General features: G+C 38.5%; 1 protein-coding gene across 3 annotated transcripts in view; it reads right to left on the minus strand.

Annotated features, from left to right (window-relative positions):
* Positions 1-5,283: 5,283 nt before the first annotated feature.
* The window catches only part of CEMIP2 (cell migration inducing hyaluronidase 2), a 53,117-nt gene continuing 38,716 nt past the window's right edge, over positions 5,284-19,684 (minus strand). For all 3 annotated transcript variants that reach the window (XM_026866327.1, XM_026866329.1, XM_026866328.1), the window contains exons 13-24: positions 18,521-18,652; positions 17,984-18,019; positions 17,129-17,284; positions 14,873-15,050; positions 14,181-14,396; positions 13,284-13,492; positions 12,562-12,747; positions 11,187-11,406; positions 10,481-10,579; positions 9,170-9,318; positions 8,321-8,427; positions 5,284-7,570 (exon numbers count right to left, since the gene is read on the minus strand). In XM_026866327.1, the coding sequence (XP_026722128.1) occupies positions 7,374-7,570; positions 8,321-8,427; positions 9,170-9,318; positions 10,481-10,579; positions 11,187-11,406; positions 12,562-12,747; positions 13,284-13,492; positions 14,181-14,396; positions 14,873-15,050; positions 17,129-17,284; positions 17,984-18,019; positions 18,521-18,652 (1,885 nt within the window). In that variant the 3' untranslated portion in view covers positions 5,284-7,373. The remainder of the gene's footprint in view (positions 7,571-8,320; positions 8,428-9,169; positions 9,319-10,480; positions 10,580-11,186; positions 11,407-12,561; positions 12,748-13,283; positions 13,493-14,180; positions 14,397-14,872; positions 15,051-17,128; positions 17,285-17,983; positions 18,020-18,520; positions 18,653-19,684) is intronic.

Here is a 19,684-nt window from a genome sequence, read left to right on the forward strand (position 1 = left end):
CTCTGCACACACAGTGAAAGAATGGATGAGCTTTGGCCACTTGGCTGGAAATTAAACTATATATATACATATATACATATATAAAAAATTAGTGCCTTGGATTGCAAAACCAGTCCTGAAGATCTGGGTACCCCATTACTAATGCATTATGTATGTACATGTGGACTGCATTTTTTTTTGGTACCATTATAGTTGGCTTCCCATATTTCAAAAAAGATGTATCTGTCTCAAATGAAAAAATAAGCCATATTACTACAAAATTATCAACATTAGGGAAGATGCTAACAAATCTGCAAAAGAGTCAGTGAACACTCAGAAAACTCACATTTCTCCCTAACCACTTTCCCTCTTTGGGAAAGTTTTGTTGGTTTTTTTCTGTCTCAGAAGTCTCACTGATGGCTCTTCTACATGTAGTTGGGTTCATTAATTGTGTAAGAAGGAGCTTCACAGATCCATTGTAAGAACTTGGTGTGCCAGAAGTAGAAGCTAAAGCAAGAAAAGCAGAATGCAACACTCTCTTTAGGTACAAATTGCTAAACACTTCTGCAATCATGATCAAAAAACCACACTTGCATTCAAACACTTGTTCCTATGACCTTAAGCTCATGTAGTTGATTATTCACGGGTTAAGCACTTATGGGATGACAAAAAAAATTACAAAGATGTCAAGGGCTTTGACTGCCTTTGGAGATCAAGAGATTTGCCTACACCTATGTATTGTTGTGTCCTTGCTGAATGAGAAACGTCATCTCTGCTTGTACTTTCACATCGCAGGTATATTCTAGCAAATGGCTACAGCTACTCTGAAACAGAGTTAAACTCTGTTCAACTTCATCACTTCTGCATGATTTCTGAAAATTCTTAATGCTTACAATCAAGACACAGAGTGTTTGACTCTTGTGCTTGATCAGAATTTGGTTAACTATAGATGTTGGTTCACATACAGGTTTTAGTGTATGTATGTGAGGGAGAAAACATGATTTTGACTCAAACTTACATCACCCTGTGCTCCCAACAGAGCATCTGCTTCCTTATTAATCTCCATGAGGTGTCCTGGGGCCCTCCAGCAACGACCTTCCTTATCACTTCAGTGTAGATTCCAGGCAATTTGCAATGTCATTTACCCTTTCATAGATCCTGAACACCAGGCTTTCAGATGCAAATAGGGGAACTGTTTGCACACAAAAATATTTTTGTAATTTTAGGATCTACTTTAAGAAATACAGTAATACAGTTATTTACACATCTACGTATTAAACACATATAAATCTATAAACTGCAGTTCACTTAAGACCCTGGCTTAATACTTGTATAATCAGTAACTGTGAGGCATATGTTTGTTAGTGTGAAAATTTATTAGCTTCATTTTAGAAACTGGCTTGTATGTCACTATTAAGAATAATGTCATGGAGTTTGTGTAGAGGACTACCTGGAGTGGGGGGTGGAGGGAGAGAAGAATGCACAATGATTTAAGTGTGAAAGTAATGAAACTGAAGTATCCTAAGAAAAAACCCAGCCAATTATTCCTATAAAGACTGGGTATCAACATTGCTAAGCTTCATATTGGTACTCATTCTACTTCTATCCTCGGAAGTGTACAGTGTTTGGTCTGGTTCATTCAACAGGATAGCTATGGAAGAATTCAAACCCACCCTGGCTCCCAGATTATAGAGGGCCTATTTGATCCCTAGCAAGCAACACTGCACACAAAAATAGGCAATGAAGTTCAACATTTTTACACAAGTTCTGTGCTGTTAAATACAGGCAGTGTCCCCACACCTGATACTTATTTGCAAAAGGTATTTCCATGCATCTATCTAATCGTGTTCCTACAGTATGAATCACGGGGACAAGAGAATTCAATGGAAAAAAGTAAATTTTGGGGAATGGACCTGTTAAAACTGACAGATTATATTTTGAAACTCAAGTCAGGCTGAGTAGACTAAAAGGGTGGCAAAACAGGAGAGATTCAACCCACTTCTCAAGATGCTTTGGAAATAATGGAGAAGAAGGATGGACAATTACTCAGAAAAATCCACAGGCAGCAAAACACTGGGGATATCAGAAACAGAAAAATTATATGGGAACAAGATACTTACCCAGAACAGCATCCCAGCCCTTACAGACTGAGAAGGAAGTGATGAGCAGAAACCCATCCCTACAAAGCCAAAGAAGAAAATTGTGTATGGCTTATAGGGAAAAGAGACTGCAAACAAATTTTTCTTGAACCTTAATTTATTTTCTTCCATGTCCAACTATTAAAGCCTGACATGAGCTCTTATTTGACATTTGTCTGCTAGCTAGGAGAAGGAACCCAGTGGCAACTGTGCATGCTGCTATGATTCATGTGAGTATACATACTCGTATCTTCTAATACTTTGCATTTCACTGTTGTAAAGAACAGAAAAATATGATATCAATATAGGAATATTAAAAAGAAAAATTTAACCCAGAACATGCTGTGATATGGACATTACACTATTACACTACAGATATTACACTATTAAAAATATTAAAAAGCAGAAATATGCAATATATACTCTGAGTGATGCTCATCATAGAATCATTTCTCAGAAATAGAAAATATGAGACTGCAGATATCTGTGGTGTGGTGTGCTATTAACTGGGAACATGCACCAGTCATTTGCACCAGAGATGGAAGAAAACTATTAGATCATAGTTCACACCCTACAGATGGAGAAAACCATCTTCTGCTGAAGAACCTCACACATATTAAAAAGACAACGCGTCATGATCTCAGATGATCCCTAAAAGCTACCAATTACACAAAACACACTCTGAACTGACCCTCGTGTATCTGTTGAAAATGTCACTGGAAATGCTGCACAGGAGATAGTTTACAGCAGTTTAACTGTTTCTAGCAGTATAACTGTTTATAGCAGTTGTAGTACAGCATTATTACTTATAAACTTATAAAGACACATAAAAATAGTCCTGAAATATCACTTTGAGTTCTGTTGGGAATAAATTATATATAAAGACAGGCCATCACATGCCCTAAGAACATTTCCTCAGAAAAAGATTATAAATCAGGATATTCAGCTGTCACCCCATTCAACTTGGACAAAGATGAAACAAAGAATTTGCCTCACAGGCATAGCAATTAAGTCTGCTTTGTACTTTTAAATACAATAGAAATCAGAGAAGTAAAATGTTGGCCTTTAAAGACAAAGTTTATACAGACTGTTTACTTTGAAATTAATCTGTGATCTGACCGAGCTTATTTCTCACTAGTACACCAAACATGACAACCCCAAACCATTCAAGAAAAGCACAACTCTCTATTTTCTCAGTATGGGTTGAGGGAAGGATGCAAGAGCAGGCACAAGGTGATGTATCAGAAAAGGCTAGGCTGATCTCAGGAGATCCCCAGATTGATCTCTCCCAGAATTGTTCCTATTGTATCCAAAACCTATTTATTTTTCAATTTCATCATATAAAAAAGGAGAGGGGGATTTCTATGTCTTGCCAGTCCCATAATTCAGTCATGCAAGTCAGTGACCAGACAAGTCTTTTTTTTTAGCAAGTTACAATTGTTAATACAATTTAATATGCAAAATTGCAGTACTTCCAGGCCATAAAAAGCTCATAAATTCTCTCAAGTCCTCAAGTCAAAGGTGGCCTTATATACTTCAATACTGAGTATTGTTTTATAATTTGAACTAGCAGAAGACACAGGAAAAAAAGAAGGCATGAGAAAAATGTGCTCATGAACTCTAGGAAAGGACAGAACATAGCTGTAAGTGCTAGAACAAGTATGACCGGAAGAGGTAGAAAAGTAATTACTAGGAAAAGCTCCCATAAATTAAATTTTAAAGTTCAGCAGCTACTGCTTTTCTTTGTACTTCATAGCCATTTGGACACTACCATAACACCAGGATCACTTTAAACAAATACAGCTGTGACATACCCTTTGAACTTCATTGACCACTGTACCATATGATACAGCTATCATCAAACCCGGCGGACAGGGCTTTTCAGTGAGAGCTGACTGACTGTCCTCAGATGCACATCCTTCCTACAGAGTATGAAAAGGAGTTGAGGGTAAACAGAGGAAATCACAGGACTTGCCCCGAATAGTTTCATGTCCTGGGTCATAAGCTATCTGGGGCCTCAGCTGGCACTGCAGTCCAACTGTATGCATAATTAAGTCTATTTTTTCCTAAAGCATGTCCTCACCATCATCTTGGCTCTTTAGGGATGGGTCTCCAGCCCCTCATATAGTGGATTTTCAGTGGTGTCTTTGGCCACCACTGGTACCATTAATAGTACATTTAATCTGACCCCTGGTCCAAGTAGTTTACTTTTTTTGCTGTTTCTTTGCTGTAGTTTTTAAAACTTTACAAAAATTACAAAATAAATGCAAAAACAACCTGTGGAGAAAGAATGTGAGCCCAGATGTGCCTTAAAAAAGCTTTAACACATTACATTAGAACTTTAAACTTGCCCTCCTTTCCCTAGGCTGGTGAGTTTTTAATTTCTTTACTGCAGAATGACACCATTTGAGTAAGGAATGGAAATCAATCTATTTGTATACAAAGCCTGACCACAAAGAGGCAATTACAATGCCTTTTGGACTGGGTTTGGGGCAGAGATGCCTCATTTTTAAGACCTCACTGAGTGTGTGGCTCAGCCCTTGTAGGCCGTGGCAGCTGGTATGCTTCAAAATGAGAGGCTAGGCACATTCGTAATTTTAACTGCACCCAGGCCGGCAGCCACCTCTGGAAATGGCCCAGGATCCTATGTGTCTCACAGCAGGGTCAGCTACAGCTGCTCCTCCACACTAGATGACTCCACAGCCTCTCTGACAATCAGTTGCAGTCCATGACCACTGGCTCAGTGTTTTTCTTCTGTTTATGTGGAAATGCCTGCATTTCAATATGTGCCCTCTGCCCCTTGTCTTCGCTGCGGGGCACAATCAAGAATAGCCTGGCTCCATCTTCTTTACTCCCCTACAGGTAGTTACAGACATAGATAAGATAGCTCCGAGTAGATAAGAGTACTGCCCTGGTCCCCACCATGCAGAAGTGACTTTACAATCAGCAGCTCAGACAGACTTTAAGATGCCAAACTTCAGAGACAGGCCCATAACAGTCACCATTACAATATCCTTTCTCAATATTCCCAAATTGTCTCTGAATGAAGAGTAGGATACACTCCATAAACTACATAGGTCTGTTGGTGTCTGAAATAAAAGTTTCTAGTACTCACACAACACACATTACAAAATTACTTGATACAAGAACAGAAGAGACCCAAAATTTTATTGTCTTGTCAGATGTAAAAATTTATTTATGCTATTTATCAAGTGTTTAAATTTACACAAAAGACAACACTTCTACTTCAGTTCAAATTGTCCATCAGTAACCTCTACATCAGAATACCCTCCACACTTCCAAGTACAATTTTTACAAGATGGCTTAGAACAGCAGAATCTCATAAATAATGGCCAGCTTCGCAAATCTGAAGGTCACTACCTCATCAGTATTTCTCTGCTGAGCATGACCCACAGAACAGTGGAAGTCTTAAAACCATTTTAATCCCCAAACACTATCACTACTGCACTCAGAGCATTTAAATCACATTGCCCTTCATTAGTAACACCAAACTTTATAGCTAGTCTTAAAGATTTACCACATCTCCCCCAAAAAAACTTTTTTTTTTTTTTTTTTTAACATTGTAAGAGCACTGTGCATCAAAACAACTGCAAAATGCACAATCATCCATTTGGCTTGGTTTTACAATAAAAATAACATCAGTCATCTATTTGTTAACTTCATCTCTTGTGTTGTGCTCCTTTCCCCTCCCCTTTCACTTAGGAAACTACACTAGACCAGGCAGTTTATTTGTAGCACTGAGGTAGCATATTTTAACTGAACAAAATAATAGGTCTGCTACTGTGCCTCTTCTCCTTTAAAGCACAAAAATAAAAATCCCCACAGCTTTTCAACTTATTTGGAGAAGACAGGCATATAGTTCATTTGCAACAGCCACTCCTCTTTCAGTTCAAAGCACAAAGCATCTCTGAATGGTAGATACATTGTACCAGCTAGAATGAATGAGAACATATACAAGAAGAAAGAACTATGTCAGTTTTTTCAGAACTATGGTAACATTTCAGATCTATGGCCTATTGTTCCCTATTATGAAATGAATCTTAACAGTCTCTGAAATTTAATTTCAAAGACTCGGATTCTGAAAAAAAGGCAGCTGTGTCTCAGTTCTCCTAAATGCTTTTCACGCTATCTGCAGAAAGGGTCAAATAATTGCAACAAAATCAAAAGAAATCAAATGGACCTAATATAAAATCATTAGGAATTAGCAACATAAGTACAGTACAAGAACTGAAGTTAAGGTAAAAGATGTAACATGCAAGAATGAACTGAGAGCACTTCCCATTCACTTTAAAGTCAGACCTGGGATAGCCTAAAAAAAAACCCCAAAACCCAAAAGAAATATTGATGCAAGATTAGAAGCTTAGTTTCATATCAAATTGAGAATAACAGTATCTCAGTTTTGCCCTTCTGGATAAAAACTTAAAAGAAAAAGTTGAAGTCAAGCTGTATGCAAGACTGCAGCCCTAAGATCCAGACTGTTTACTGAAGCAACTCCTACATAACTCCTACATATACCTGTATATTTAGGAGTAACTAGTAAACAGTGACCCCAAAGAATGGTAGTAATTTTCTGGTCTGTACGCCATGCTGGTACACATAGCCTTGTTAAACTACGTTGCATGTCACACAATCCTCACCCAGCCCCAGGCTGGATCTTCGAATCCCCCCTCTTCATCTTTCATAAAGCAAAGCAAAATTTTTACTGCAGTTAAAAGCCCTTGAGTCAGCTGCATATGTATGAGAAACTGTTTTTTAACACCTTGGAAAGCAGATTGAGAAGTAACTGAGTTGACCGATAAATAAACCCCTCAGGAAAACACCTTAACAGCTGAGGGAAAATGCATAAGTTATAACAACCAATTCAAGCTGTTTAGGGAGACTTCAATGTTAACCTTTCAAGTAATCAAAGATGCACTCCAATGCCTGCTATCAAAAAATTAAGGCTTTATGAACACCCTTTTACATACAAAAGGAGTATTAAACAGAAGAAACTTGTTTACAGTAAATACAAACATCTGAAAAATCTCTGAAACCTGTTTATACAAATACTAATAATTTTTTAATATTTTGTACAACTAGAAGGTGCACAGATTGGCATTCAAGCAGTCAATGCTGGCAAACATCTGTCAGACAATAACATGATTTACTTGGATAACAATATAGTTTAAAATGCCATAAATTAAAAAATAAGTTAGTTCACATTTTTTCCCCAGCTTTTATGTACATCTTAAGTCTTTAATGAGATTGTGTAGCCTTCTTCAGAAGCTCAAGGTCTTTCCGTCGGCTTTTGATTGCTCTGGCACAGCCATATTCTTCCAGTTGTAAAGGGATATACTTTTCTATCTGAACGAGCCCATGCCCAGCAGGACCAGTAAACAGCTTAATCCAGGATGGCTTAAAGTTTCCTCTGAAGCCCAGAAAGGCCAGGCTTCCTGTGACAAAAACAGCACAGTGTTACCAAACCAGCCAAGCCCATCTAAATACACACAGGACCCCGTGGGAAGGGAACGGTACACTCCTCTGAAATTCTCCCTCCAGATTATTCAAGACTTTAATTCACTCTCAGCTTCATGTGCACTTCACAAGGAAATATCGATTTGCAATTTCCATGTCCAATATTCACTATTAAATACTCTGAAATCTCAATTTGAAAACACAGCTATCAGAACAGTTATAAAGTCTGCTTTCTTAGACAGGACTTGTGCCAGGGCCCTGAACAGACAAGAGCTACCCCATGTGGCCTATAAAGTGATCATCTCTCAAAATACCAAGAGCTTCTCATCTCTACTTTCAAATTTTGTTAGAACAGGAAATACTAGTCTGGCACAGGAAATAGTTTAAAAGTAGATTCACTGGGTGACACACAAAATACAGGCTTTGGGAAAAAAGCCCGGGGCTATTTTTCTGTAATCCAGGGGCACAAAGAACTGAAGTTCTTTGATTGCAACAAGCTTCATACAATGCCCTTCAGGGCAATGGGAAGGGTCTTCTGCCTCATCTGCTGAAGGGCTGCCCACCCCGCCTCTCAACAAGGGCTGAAACACAGCAGCCCACGCCAGTGCAAACTGGCAACCATCCTCCGCCAGCTGCATCCTTTCACACACCCCATAAGAAACCCACAATGCCAATATAAACACACAGACCAAGGCGGTGTCAAAGAAATGTGCAAAATTTCCACCAACCGTTGCTCTGAAGATAAGGTGGTTTGGCTGTCCCAAGGGACATTAAGGCTTCTGATAAATTATTAGGAATTGCTACATCACCTCTTGTGCTCAGTAGAACGATGGACCTGCAGAAACGGTATGGAAACAGCAGCTGTTATAAACACAGTTTTCTTAATATTCTGCTACACGTTTCCGCAGCTAGCTGGCCTCATAGTCCACTTGCTTGAGAGCACTCATGCCATGTCATTTCATGTCATGGAAATAGTTAACGCTCTCTGAAAGCAGTACCTAGAAAAGCACCCAACTAGAATTATTTTTTTAAAACTGACTTTTAAATTTCAAAATCATTGCAAAGCATTATTTCAATACAGTTTAATATTTTGTATCCAAAAAATCAAGTTTAGACAATGATCCAAAATTAGAAAAATTTTGATTTTTCTGACACAAACTTTTCCTCTTTCTTTAATGATAAGAAGTTTTCTCCCTAGACAGGGAGAGTACAGTATAGTATCTTGTCACATAGTTCTTATCAGTGTCCTTAAGTGACCTTATGAACACAAAATTATTCTTGTTTTAAGCAAAGAAGTGTTAGTACATGATGTTTAGCTAAAAAAAACCAGCCAACTCTTCTTGAGGTAAAAGGCAACACTGGAAAATTGTTAGTCTTCAGAATATGAGTAGCATTGTTTTCTCAAATAAGGCTAAACTGTTTGTTAAAATGCTCCTATGTTTCTCCTTTCCTCTCAACATAGTTACATATTTTGCTCCCTTTCTGTGCTCCTGTATAAACATCGTCATTTACACCCTGTTAGAGAGCAGAGCTACAGTTTACAGGACATACTGAAAATAAATGGTCATCACACGTACCTTTGTGGAATTCCAGATTTTAAATATCCATCTACACTTTTAATGTCTACTCCAGAAAATAATTTGCTTTCTGACACTGTGCCAGTGCAGGCATTAATTACAACAATAAGTACACCATTATCCTTGAAGGAAAACATAGTGTCATTGACCTGAATGGGAGAAGAAAAAGACAGAATAACAACTTCTTTCTTTCTTAAAGTTAATATGAATCCAACAGTGAATCCACTGTACTCAGTGTTAATCATCACCTGGTTTAGTCAAAGTGGTGTACTAATTCCCTTACAAATACTTGCTTCTCCCTAGCACCTCTTAATGTCCCCCCTTGAGGGGAGGCTTTCAGTGGGAATTCTGAGATTGAACTGGAGCCTTCAGTCACTGGCTTCTACAGAGAGATCATACATTTCAGGTGACTTACTACCTGCCTTAATTGTTGTGCCTGCTTCAGGAAGCTAAAGTTCAGATACCGAACCACCTGGACTTCTTGACAATAGCACAGTTAATCTGTCTATGCAGCAGACCAGTTCCAGCCCAGTTTCTTACCATGGAGCACTCTTACTGCTTTGGATACAGCACACATATTCCTGTAGAAGTTTGCAGCTGCTAAGGTTATGCTGCTCACGTGCCATTTGTCTAAGTAATTTAAGAGTTTTACTATTTCAACCAAGCTAACACACTGATATTGCAGAATATAAACCACATACAGACTTTAAGCTTTGTGGTGTGAGAATATCTGCAAACGCTATTTCAGCATCACATGCAAGTCTCCTTCAGCATCCAAATAGAAAAGCTGAAGTAAACTACTTTTTATACAGTACCATACCACTAGACGTATCAGGACCACACCAGAATAAATCAGAAAAACAAAGAAATCTCTATGGATTCATTAGTAAATTGCCATTTTGAAGGAGTTTAGCAAAGCTTAATGGCTTGAATGACCCATCCCATTAACTCACTTATTTGTTAGCACAAAACCAATTTCAACAACATGGATTTAACTAACAGGTGGTTTCATTTTTGGTTGGGTTTATTTTTTTCAAAAGTGGCCATCAGTAAACACATCCATCCAGATTTCAACATGAACTTGAAGATTTTAAACTCTCCTTTACAATTTCCTCTCCATCAGGAAAGGATTCAAAGACAAAATGGAGTTTTCTGAGGTTACACCAGCTTTTTGATTGATTTTTAAACTATGAAGCAACATTCTTTATTCCAGTGAAAAGTGAGGTCAGCATTACGTAGAGCTGTACAACTGCTGCAATCCAAACTTCTAAAAAGAAAGGTAGTTAGAAGAAAACCATAAGGAATACTTACAGAAATAAATGCTTGTTGACCTCTGCTTAACTCTTTTTTACCAGATGAATTAATTTGCACAAGGAGGTAGTTTTTGTGAGGATCGCTGGTGAATACCATCTGGATATCAAAGAAAACACATTAAGTACAGATATGCGTGTGTCTTCAACACCTTACCATGACAGGCAATTTATAACAGATCGCCTGTTCTCCAAAGCAAATGCATCCCTTTGTCAATGGAATTATTAGTGTACTAGTAATGCTAATAAATATTGTGATGTATAGTGTAACCCATTTTATTCCTTACTTTCAGTACTGTTCTTAGCTTGTATAGCTGAAGTGGATAATGCAATTTCAAGTTCATGTTAATAAACAAAGGTATAAAAGAGAGGTTGGCCAACAACATTTACATCTCTGCAGCAAGGCTATCCTACATGGAGTACACACAGTACTGTAGTAGAATACATCAGATCTACCTATGTCCTTTCTCCACCGCACTCAAAGTAAGAGGTGAAGGAGTATTTTCCAAAGAACAGAAACTAAAACCTTTGTGCTATAAGGGACTCTCTGCCTTCTAGCATACAGGAGCCCATCACTAGCAAGAGGTGACCATTGCTAACTGGTAGGTACAGTATTCTGTGCTGAAAGACTGAAATTCTGCCTTAAACCAAGTAGACAGCAACACCAACTATAGAGTTTGTGAAAGTTTTTGCTTGTTTTATTTTACCTGAGTTGTGCCGCATTTTGTACATGGTACAGTAGCTTTTACAGGCATCTGTTTTATGACGCTTGGTCCTTGGTAGTACTTTGGGTAAGCTTTTGCCATGCAGTTACTGATCCCTTTTGCTGAATCTTTGGTCACAATCTTGACCCTTTCACATCCCTGAGATGAGCAATAACTGTGACCATCCCGATTATATTTGGCTTGAAGAAATAAAAACAGTAATCTACACAAAAGGGGGAAAAAGAATCTAGATCAATTGCTGGAAAGATAGGCATCTATAGTAAAACTGAACAGCCATATTTCATGATTTTCAGAAGGAGGGAAACAACAGTACTCACTTCTGCACCACTGTTCAAACTTTTACAAAATATTTAGTTTAGTAGAGTTAGGCAGTCTTTACTGATATATCTGAAATTCCCAACAATTAAAGGAGACATCATTATGAATGCATATTGTTTGAAAGAACAGCCACTCAAAGCAATGGCTTTCAGGAAACACAAAACAAACTGCAGAGCATTGATGTTCTCTTTAATCATAGATCTTTGCAGACACCCAGCAGTAACTGGATATTCAACTTCACCCACCAGCACTGGACAATGTAATTGCACTGTTGCAAATGTCTGGAAATGCAATTTAGGGGATAGTGGTCATAAGAGTTCACAGTACACAGAGACTAGTAATTCTTCTACTATATATTTAACTGTTATCACTATAGCTCTTAGATAAAAGAAACTTAAACATCTTTTCAAAAGTTACAGTCGTCTATGTATTTACTACAGACAGACAAATAAGGGAACAAAATAAGTAACAGAACGAATTACAATTAAAGATCAACTTCTGCAAAACACACAAGTGATATATGTAGGACTTATATTTACTCAAAGTTGACCATATCTTAAACCTCTCAAAAGGATCTCAGTGGCCTCTGTCAAAAGTGCTTCTGAAAGAGAGACTACGACTTTTAAATACTTTCAAGAAGGCTGACAACTGATTAGGATTTTCAGAAATACATTCTTAAAACGTTCTGGGAACAAAAAACTTCTTGGAAGTTTCTAGAATTTTCAGAGAAGGCACAATTTTCCTTGAAATTCCTGAAAGACACTGCTCTGCAGCACACCAGATACCACGCTTTCGGCAGGAATGGGGGTAGGAAATATCTGTGGCAACTGTGGTGCTCTTGGAAAAGTACTTCAGTGACAACCACTGCATTTTGGACACTCAAAAGTCACATAAAGTCTTCTTTCAAAGAGGCTTTGGGCTCCTTTGCAACAGCTTTCCTCTTATGTAGGTATCCCAATCAGTTGCTTTTAACATTATCACATTGGACATTTTAAGGCTAAACATCGTCTTCCAATAGGGTCAAGTTACAAGGAGTTACCCAGTACTGTTGTCAAAGTAAAACTTCTTGTCTGATCGATTCTTTTCAAGCTCCATCATTGAAGATACAGGCATGTAGCGCTCTACCTTGCTTGACAGAGCAGATGATCGCCTTTGAAAGGTTTCCAATACTATAACAAAATCTGTATTTGCTTGATAACAAAGACCAACACGAATCCAGTCATTCCTGAAAACAAAATAAAATGTATGATTCACCATAGGAACAGTTTAGATGACAACAGGCAGCAAACAGATCAAGCAAAAAACAAGTAACAGGAACACGAAAAGCTCCCAAACCCTCAACCAGCAGATCTTTCTTCCCCTTTCTACACAAGGTGTTTCATTAAACATTATAGTAACTTTGATACTCTCAGGATATATTTGATTTCATACTTCAGATATTTCATAAGCTTATCTGACAACAAAATCAAGTATGCTAAACTATTCAACCCCATTTCTGCTCAACTTCACTATCTGCACATTTTCTCCTCCAAAGAATTGTCCTTAAAGATGCTGTACTGGACAAAAGTTTAACTTCAGGTGCAGATCTATTGCTTAATCTCTTGCTTTTTATAATTCAGTATTTGTAATTATGAAAAAAAAAAATAAAAAATCCAAGATCCAGTCTTACTGATGGTTGCAAACTCTCATGCATGCTAATTTTGCAAGACTTTACTTCAGTACTGACTTATGGACCAATGACATGAAAGGAAGTAAACGTACTTGTTGAAGTTAATGAGATAAAGATAGGTGACATTTGGAGCTTTTCCATTCCAATGTATTGTGTAGCCCTTTTGGAGCATCACTACTGGCTGATATTGTTGAAAGACAGCTCTTTGATTAATACCTCGAAGAACCATGGGATTGGCTGGGTACTCATCTCGTACTATAGTCATGGAAAGATTCTGTCCATTCCAGGTTTGGACATAAACCTACATATAGAGGAGGATGAAAATAAAGAGGAAGGATCTGGATACTGTGCAAAAGGAACTGAAATAGTGAAGAATAATCAGTACATTTTTAGTCAAAACACTGCAATTTGATGTTCTGAGTTATGCAATACACAAATATCTCCTGAGGAGCAGCTCTATTTGAAAAGCTGTTGTAGATGTTGCCTGGTTTACAGACAAAAACGGGGAGGAAGGGGGAAACAAAATAAGTATATATAATCAGCTATGGTACTTGGCCAAACTCATATAGAACAGGAATCAAACCTATGTGAGATTTGTATTCAGAAGGTGGCATTTAACATCCCCATTAAATAAAAAAAAAAAAAAAAAAAAAAAAAAGCCCCTTAAAACCCACTCTGTAAAAGACAGACAGAACTCCAGTGGAAGAAAACACCTCCAGTACAAAAATGTTTCAGCAGATAGGGCTGCAACACAGAACTCCTGTTATGCATACCCATTTGGTTTTACCATGCAACATCTAATACTGGACTCCCAGTTTACATGCTGAACAAAATATACACAACTGTAATATGCATAGAAGCATTTGTAAAAGGTTAAAGAACTTTTAAATCCAAAGATAGGTAATTTTGTAGTTCTTACACTCCCTCTGGCCCCACAAATTGTTCATATTGTAGATTTGCCCCAAACAGAAAGCTCCAAGAGTACTAGCCTGTGCATAGGTCCCACTGCAAACCACTCCACTCCAATCTGTAATATTTATGCATTTGGGATGCTGAATCAAGTAATTGTCCATTCTGCCCACATAGGTATCCTTGTAGTCAGTCACTGAACCATCAAGATCATGGAATACTGAGTTCTTGTCACCATCCAGATCTCCTTCTTCAAACCAGGGACCAGGTTTCCCAAAGAAAGCTTTCAAAGAAACCTGGCAAAAAAAATTATTTTTTTTTTTCCCCCAGGTAAAGCACAGGCTAACACTTGCACACCTCCAGACACACAGGAATCTGACAAAATTGATAAAAAAACCTTACAGCAAGGACAATGGAATCTTGCAAAACAGATATTTTAATTTTTAGTAATAGTTTCAGGTCAGCTCTTGCTTCTGAACAGTGTGAGCATTTGCAACTGAAAATTCATTACTAAGAATATACCAAACCTTACAAAGATCTCCTTTCAGCTTCACCATTAGCCATGAAAAAGATCATTATTGCAACATATCCTGCATCTCTCTTGGTATTATTGTTTTGCTTGGGAGACAAAGGATAAACCTTGGGCGATTTCCAACCAAGAGGAAAACCATATGGAAAAGATGACCTAGGGCCTTTGGATGTTTATTTTAAATACAGCAAGAAGAAAATAAAGAGATTTGCAAGTATAAAAGAAAACTTGTAATAAACTTACGTTTGGACCAAACTTCACAAGAGAAATGTTGTTTTTTGGTGTCATCTGCCATGGATTTTTCATCAAAAATCCAACTGCACTGGTAAATCTGTCTGGAGTTGGCACAAAGTTTTTGAATGTGCACTTGGTAAGGTGAATAGGTCCATCATAAATTTGAAAGCCTCTGATTGGAAATGTCCTGTTAATGCAAGCAATATTTATAGCATCCTGTAACAAATCCCATGATAATCCTGAATCTGTGTCATAAATGCATTTCCTTGCAGAGGAATCAAGACAGCAGTATTAAAAGAATGACTCGCACCTTAGACCTCAGCAAAGGATATCTTGTTTCTGCATTTATCTAGTGAGAGAAAAATCACACACACTTTTGGATTTTCCTGTTAGAAGAGCTATCACTGTCCATTTGCAAATGTGCCCCTTTCCCATATTAGGAAGTAACAGCAGGAGAATAATACCACCTGCTCTTTGATTTATTATGGCAACTGGGAGAAGTACCTGTAGAGTGGAGGAAAGTAAGTGTCACTTCTAACACCCAGGGAACTGCAGGCTGGCAAGCCTCAGCTTGGTGCCTAAGAAGGTGATGGAGCAGCTAATCCTGGAAACCATTTCAGGGCACATGAAGGACAAGAACGTAATCAGGAATAAACAGTATGGATTTGCCAAGAAGCAGTCATGCTTGACTGTGTGGTAGCTGAGGGGAAAGCAGTGGACATGGTCCACCTTAACTTCAGTAAGGCTTTTGGGCTGGATGAGAGGACAGTGAGATGGACTGAAACTTAGTTGAATGGTTGGGCCCAGAGGGTGGTGGCATGAAGTCTATTTGGAGGCTAGTAACTAGTGGTGCACCCCAGGGGTCAATACTGGGTCTAATCTTGTTCAACATCTTCATTAATGATCTGGATGATGAGGCTGAGTATAGTCTCAGCAAGTTTGCAGAGGGCACAAAACTGCAAGGATACACCAGAGGGCTGTGCTGCCATCCACACAGGCAGGCTGGATAAATGGGCAGATGGGAACCTCATGACATTCACTATGGGGAAGTGCAAAGTCCTGCCTCTAGGGAGGAACAACCCTATGTACCAGTGAAAACGATGAGTCCTGGTGGAAACCAAGTTGACCATAAGCCAACAATATGCCCTTAGTACAAAGAGGCAAATGGTATCCTGGGCTGCACTGAGAGAGGTGTTGCAAACATTGAAAGAGGTGGTCCTTCCCATTTATTCAGAACTGGTAAAGCCACATCTAGAGGGCTTGTCCCCAGTGCAAGACAGACTTGTTTCTATTGGAGAGAATCCAACAAAGGGCCACAAAGATAATTAAGTGACTGAAGCATGTGCCATAGGAGGAAACACTGGGAGACGTCAGACTGTTCAGCCTTGAGCAGAGAAGGCTCAGGTGGGAATCACATCAATTATAAGAATCTCTGAAGGGAGATGCAAAGACAACAACGGAGGCAGGCTCTTCTCAGCGATGCCCAATGACAGGATCAGAGGCAATGGGCACAAGCTGAAAACCAGGAAGTTCCTCCTGAACATAAGGAGGAACTTTTTCACTGTGAAGGTGACGCAGCACTGGCAGAGGTTGTGGAATCTCCATGCTCAGAGATATTCTAAAGCTGCCTGAACATGGTCATGGACAACCAGCTCTATGTGGCCCTTCTTGAGCAGGGGAGTTGACAAGATGACCTCCAGAGAGCCCTTCCAACCTCAACTGTTCTGTGATTCCGCTCAACTAGACTGAATACCTCATGTATCAGTCGCATTAACTTCCCTCTGAGTGGCTAAGCAGCAAAAAAAACAGGGCAGCCTAGACCTACCTCACTCTTCTTTCCTATTCTGTAGCAAGGGTAGGACTTGCTACTATCTTAAACAAGCATCACAACAAGCCAGAGAAAAAAGAGAAAAGGATCATAGTCACAGATTGTCATACTGTAGTCTCTAGTCCTAAACTGACTGTTGAAATCCTTTTGCCTGAAAGCTTTTTCTTTCTCTCTTCCAGGATCAAGTGGTTTTTAAAACTAATGTTTCATTAAAGCAGGGTAACTTAAATCACTATGGAAAAGCAGCCTATGGCAGCATCAGAAGAAAACTGACTCAGCAGGAAGTGACACACCTGCACACTAAGTGTTAAAAAGTAAAAGAGTGTCACCTTCAATAGAGTCCTAGTCTCTCACAGCTCCAGCAAGAGGGTGTTTACATCTGATACAGAGAAAATTTCTAGTATCATTTCTACTTCCTTCACTCATAACACACTTACCGATTTCTAGGCAGAGTGCGCGCCTTGCTGTCTATTCCTCCAGTTCCCGCATATTTATTTTGGCCACCTGGAAACCCATAATTCTTGCTCTCACCTATGAACAGTGATTCAGATACCTCCTGGCTGGCACCTTCATCATTTGGAAAGCTCCCATCACTATCAAAGCAATGTCAGAGATAAAGTTTTAGCCAAGACTCTCCAGTAGATGAACACTTAGTAGCCATAATGCTACTTTTACTTCTGTAACAGTCCTACTAAAGCAGAACAGTCTAGACTACATTTACAATAAACAGAACAATAAATTGAATCATTAACAGTATTACAGGCTGTTTGAAACACCAGCAGAGAGCTGAGCATTAAATTTTTTATCTCCCTTTGTAGTGCAGCACTCACTTTTTCAGCTCACTTTTGCAATCCTAGAACCAGTTTGTCATAACCTAAATGGCAGCAATTTTGGCTAAGTTACTTGATTCTTTTTTTATTAGAAAGGGCCTCTGCCCCCTCAAACTGCTCATCCCCTTTCTTTTCTGTACTCACTTTCAACTGTTCAGGAAGAAAATCAAAACTGCCTAAGGAATTATACAATACCTGAAATAGCCAGATAAACATAACCCTTCTAGTGAAAAGGCAGAAAATTGTGATGTAAACCAATCACAGGTTGAATTAAAAGTGCAAGATTTGGCAGCTGTGTCAGTTTAAAGCATTTATAACATCATCTGTACCACTGGAAATAGAACCAGGCCCTAAAATGAAGCTACAGCCTTTTGAAAGTATACCTATTAATTTTAATAGATGGATGTATATTTTCTAAGCTTCTATGCAAGAAAAAAACAGAAATTAATACAAAACACTTACCTAGCAAATGTCAAACCTATTCCATTGTCTGCAAACCTAAAAGAAAGTTCAAAGCTTCAGTCACATTTTCTGGATTATCCTAAATAAGCTACTGTAAGAGCACATCCTGCTATGCACTGAAAAAAACCTGAATTTTTCTATTAATGGAATTTAGAACCACCATACACTTAATAACTCTTATAAAAAATGTTGCTATTAAAAAAACCCAAACAACTCATCTATATATTTTAAGCAGGAACATGGGAACTTCAGGGAAAACACAGATACCTCAGTATAAATTTACTGTCTTTACCAACTTTTAGACTTTTTTTTATTACGTTGTTTCTTTTTGGCATTTAATGCAGGTTCTCATCTAATCACATATAAACTTCTTTCATTTAAAGTATTGAGATGGTATGAAAGCAGTTCAAAATACTAAGAAGTTCCCTGAGTTAAGCATCAATCTTCTCCTATAACCCTGTTGTAATGTACTTTCATAAACAAAGCTTCAGGGGAAACTTCTCAACAACATGCAGCTGTTTGCTTCTCAATACTTACCCAGAGTTCTGAATGAGGATATCCCCTCCCCTGACCCAGGCCCCATGATCATTGTTTTTGAAAGATATTAATCTGTCAATCAGGGCAGCAACTCGGGGCTTTTCAGGGTCTGCATCTTGATGAGGTCGAAACCTGGGACAGATGAAAAAAACAAATAATACAAGAATACTGGTCGTTTTACATGTGTCATGTATGTTGGGCTGAGAGAGCCTAAAAGATAAACACTCATGCTCATCTGATGGGCAAAATCTACTCTGCTTCATGTTTGGAATGACAGTAGCCAAAACCAGATGCACTTATAGCTCCTTATTTCTAGAAAGTGACTTCTGGGTATAATGAAGCAGGAACATAAACCCTCTCTTTTCCAGTAACTCTTCAGAGTTCTGATCATTCTCCCTGAGTTTCTTTATCTGCATGTCACCTCCTTTTATCAACTTGCTTTTTCTTTTTGCCCTCCCCACTTGTATTGCAGCATTAAGTACCAATGTTTGATGAATGAAATTAAAGCTCCTTGGAAGAACAGACAGAGATGACATGCACTATACAAAAAAAAAAAAAAAAACTTCAAATCTTTCAAACTCTTCTGATGTTGAGGAGTGCCTTTTCTTTGAGCACACCTGAGATATTTTTCTATTCCAACCTAGACACTCCACGTTGCTACCAAGATGGTCTTGCACATTAAGTTATGGCTAAAATCTGTTTTATACAGCAGGAAGAAAGAGCCCAATTAAAAGACTAGTGGAAGCTTCCACTTGATTATCCCCAAGATCCCAGAGAAAAAGTAATACATTTAAAAAATACAAAAATACATTCTGAGCAGGGAAAGGTATCTATACCCCTTATCCTGATCACCTTGTAGTCTGATTTGGATATGCAGTGCCCCCCCTCAGGAGAGGAAGGGGAGAATTGATGAATGTTTGGTTTTGACAGTCTCAGACTCCTCAATTAACATTTAAACACACCCCCCCACCCCCCCCAGTTTGGTTCCATGTACAATGGTTAGTGGTCTCATGTAGTTACAGAGTGTCTCTTTACTTCTTTGGCTGATGTTAAACATGAGCCCCATCTCATGCACTGAGTTTCTCCCATCCTCTGTTGATGCCCTATCAAACACTACAGGTTCTCAGAGAGCATTTTGCCTTCCTGTGTTCCTCTTGACTACAT

This window comes from Athene cunicularia, assembly GCF_003259725.1.
Source record: "Athene cunicularia isolate RWA chromosome Z unlocalized genomic scaffold, athCun1 chrZ_part2, whole genome shotgun sequence".
Classification (NCBI taxonomy): domain Eukaryota; kingdom Metazoa; phylum Chordata; class Aves; order Strigiformes; family Strigidae; genus Athene; species Athene cunicularia.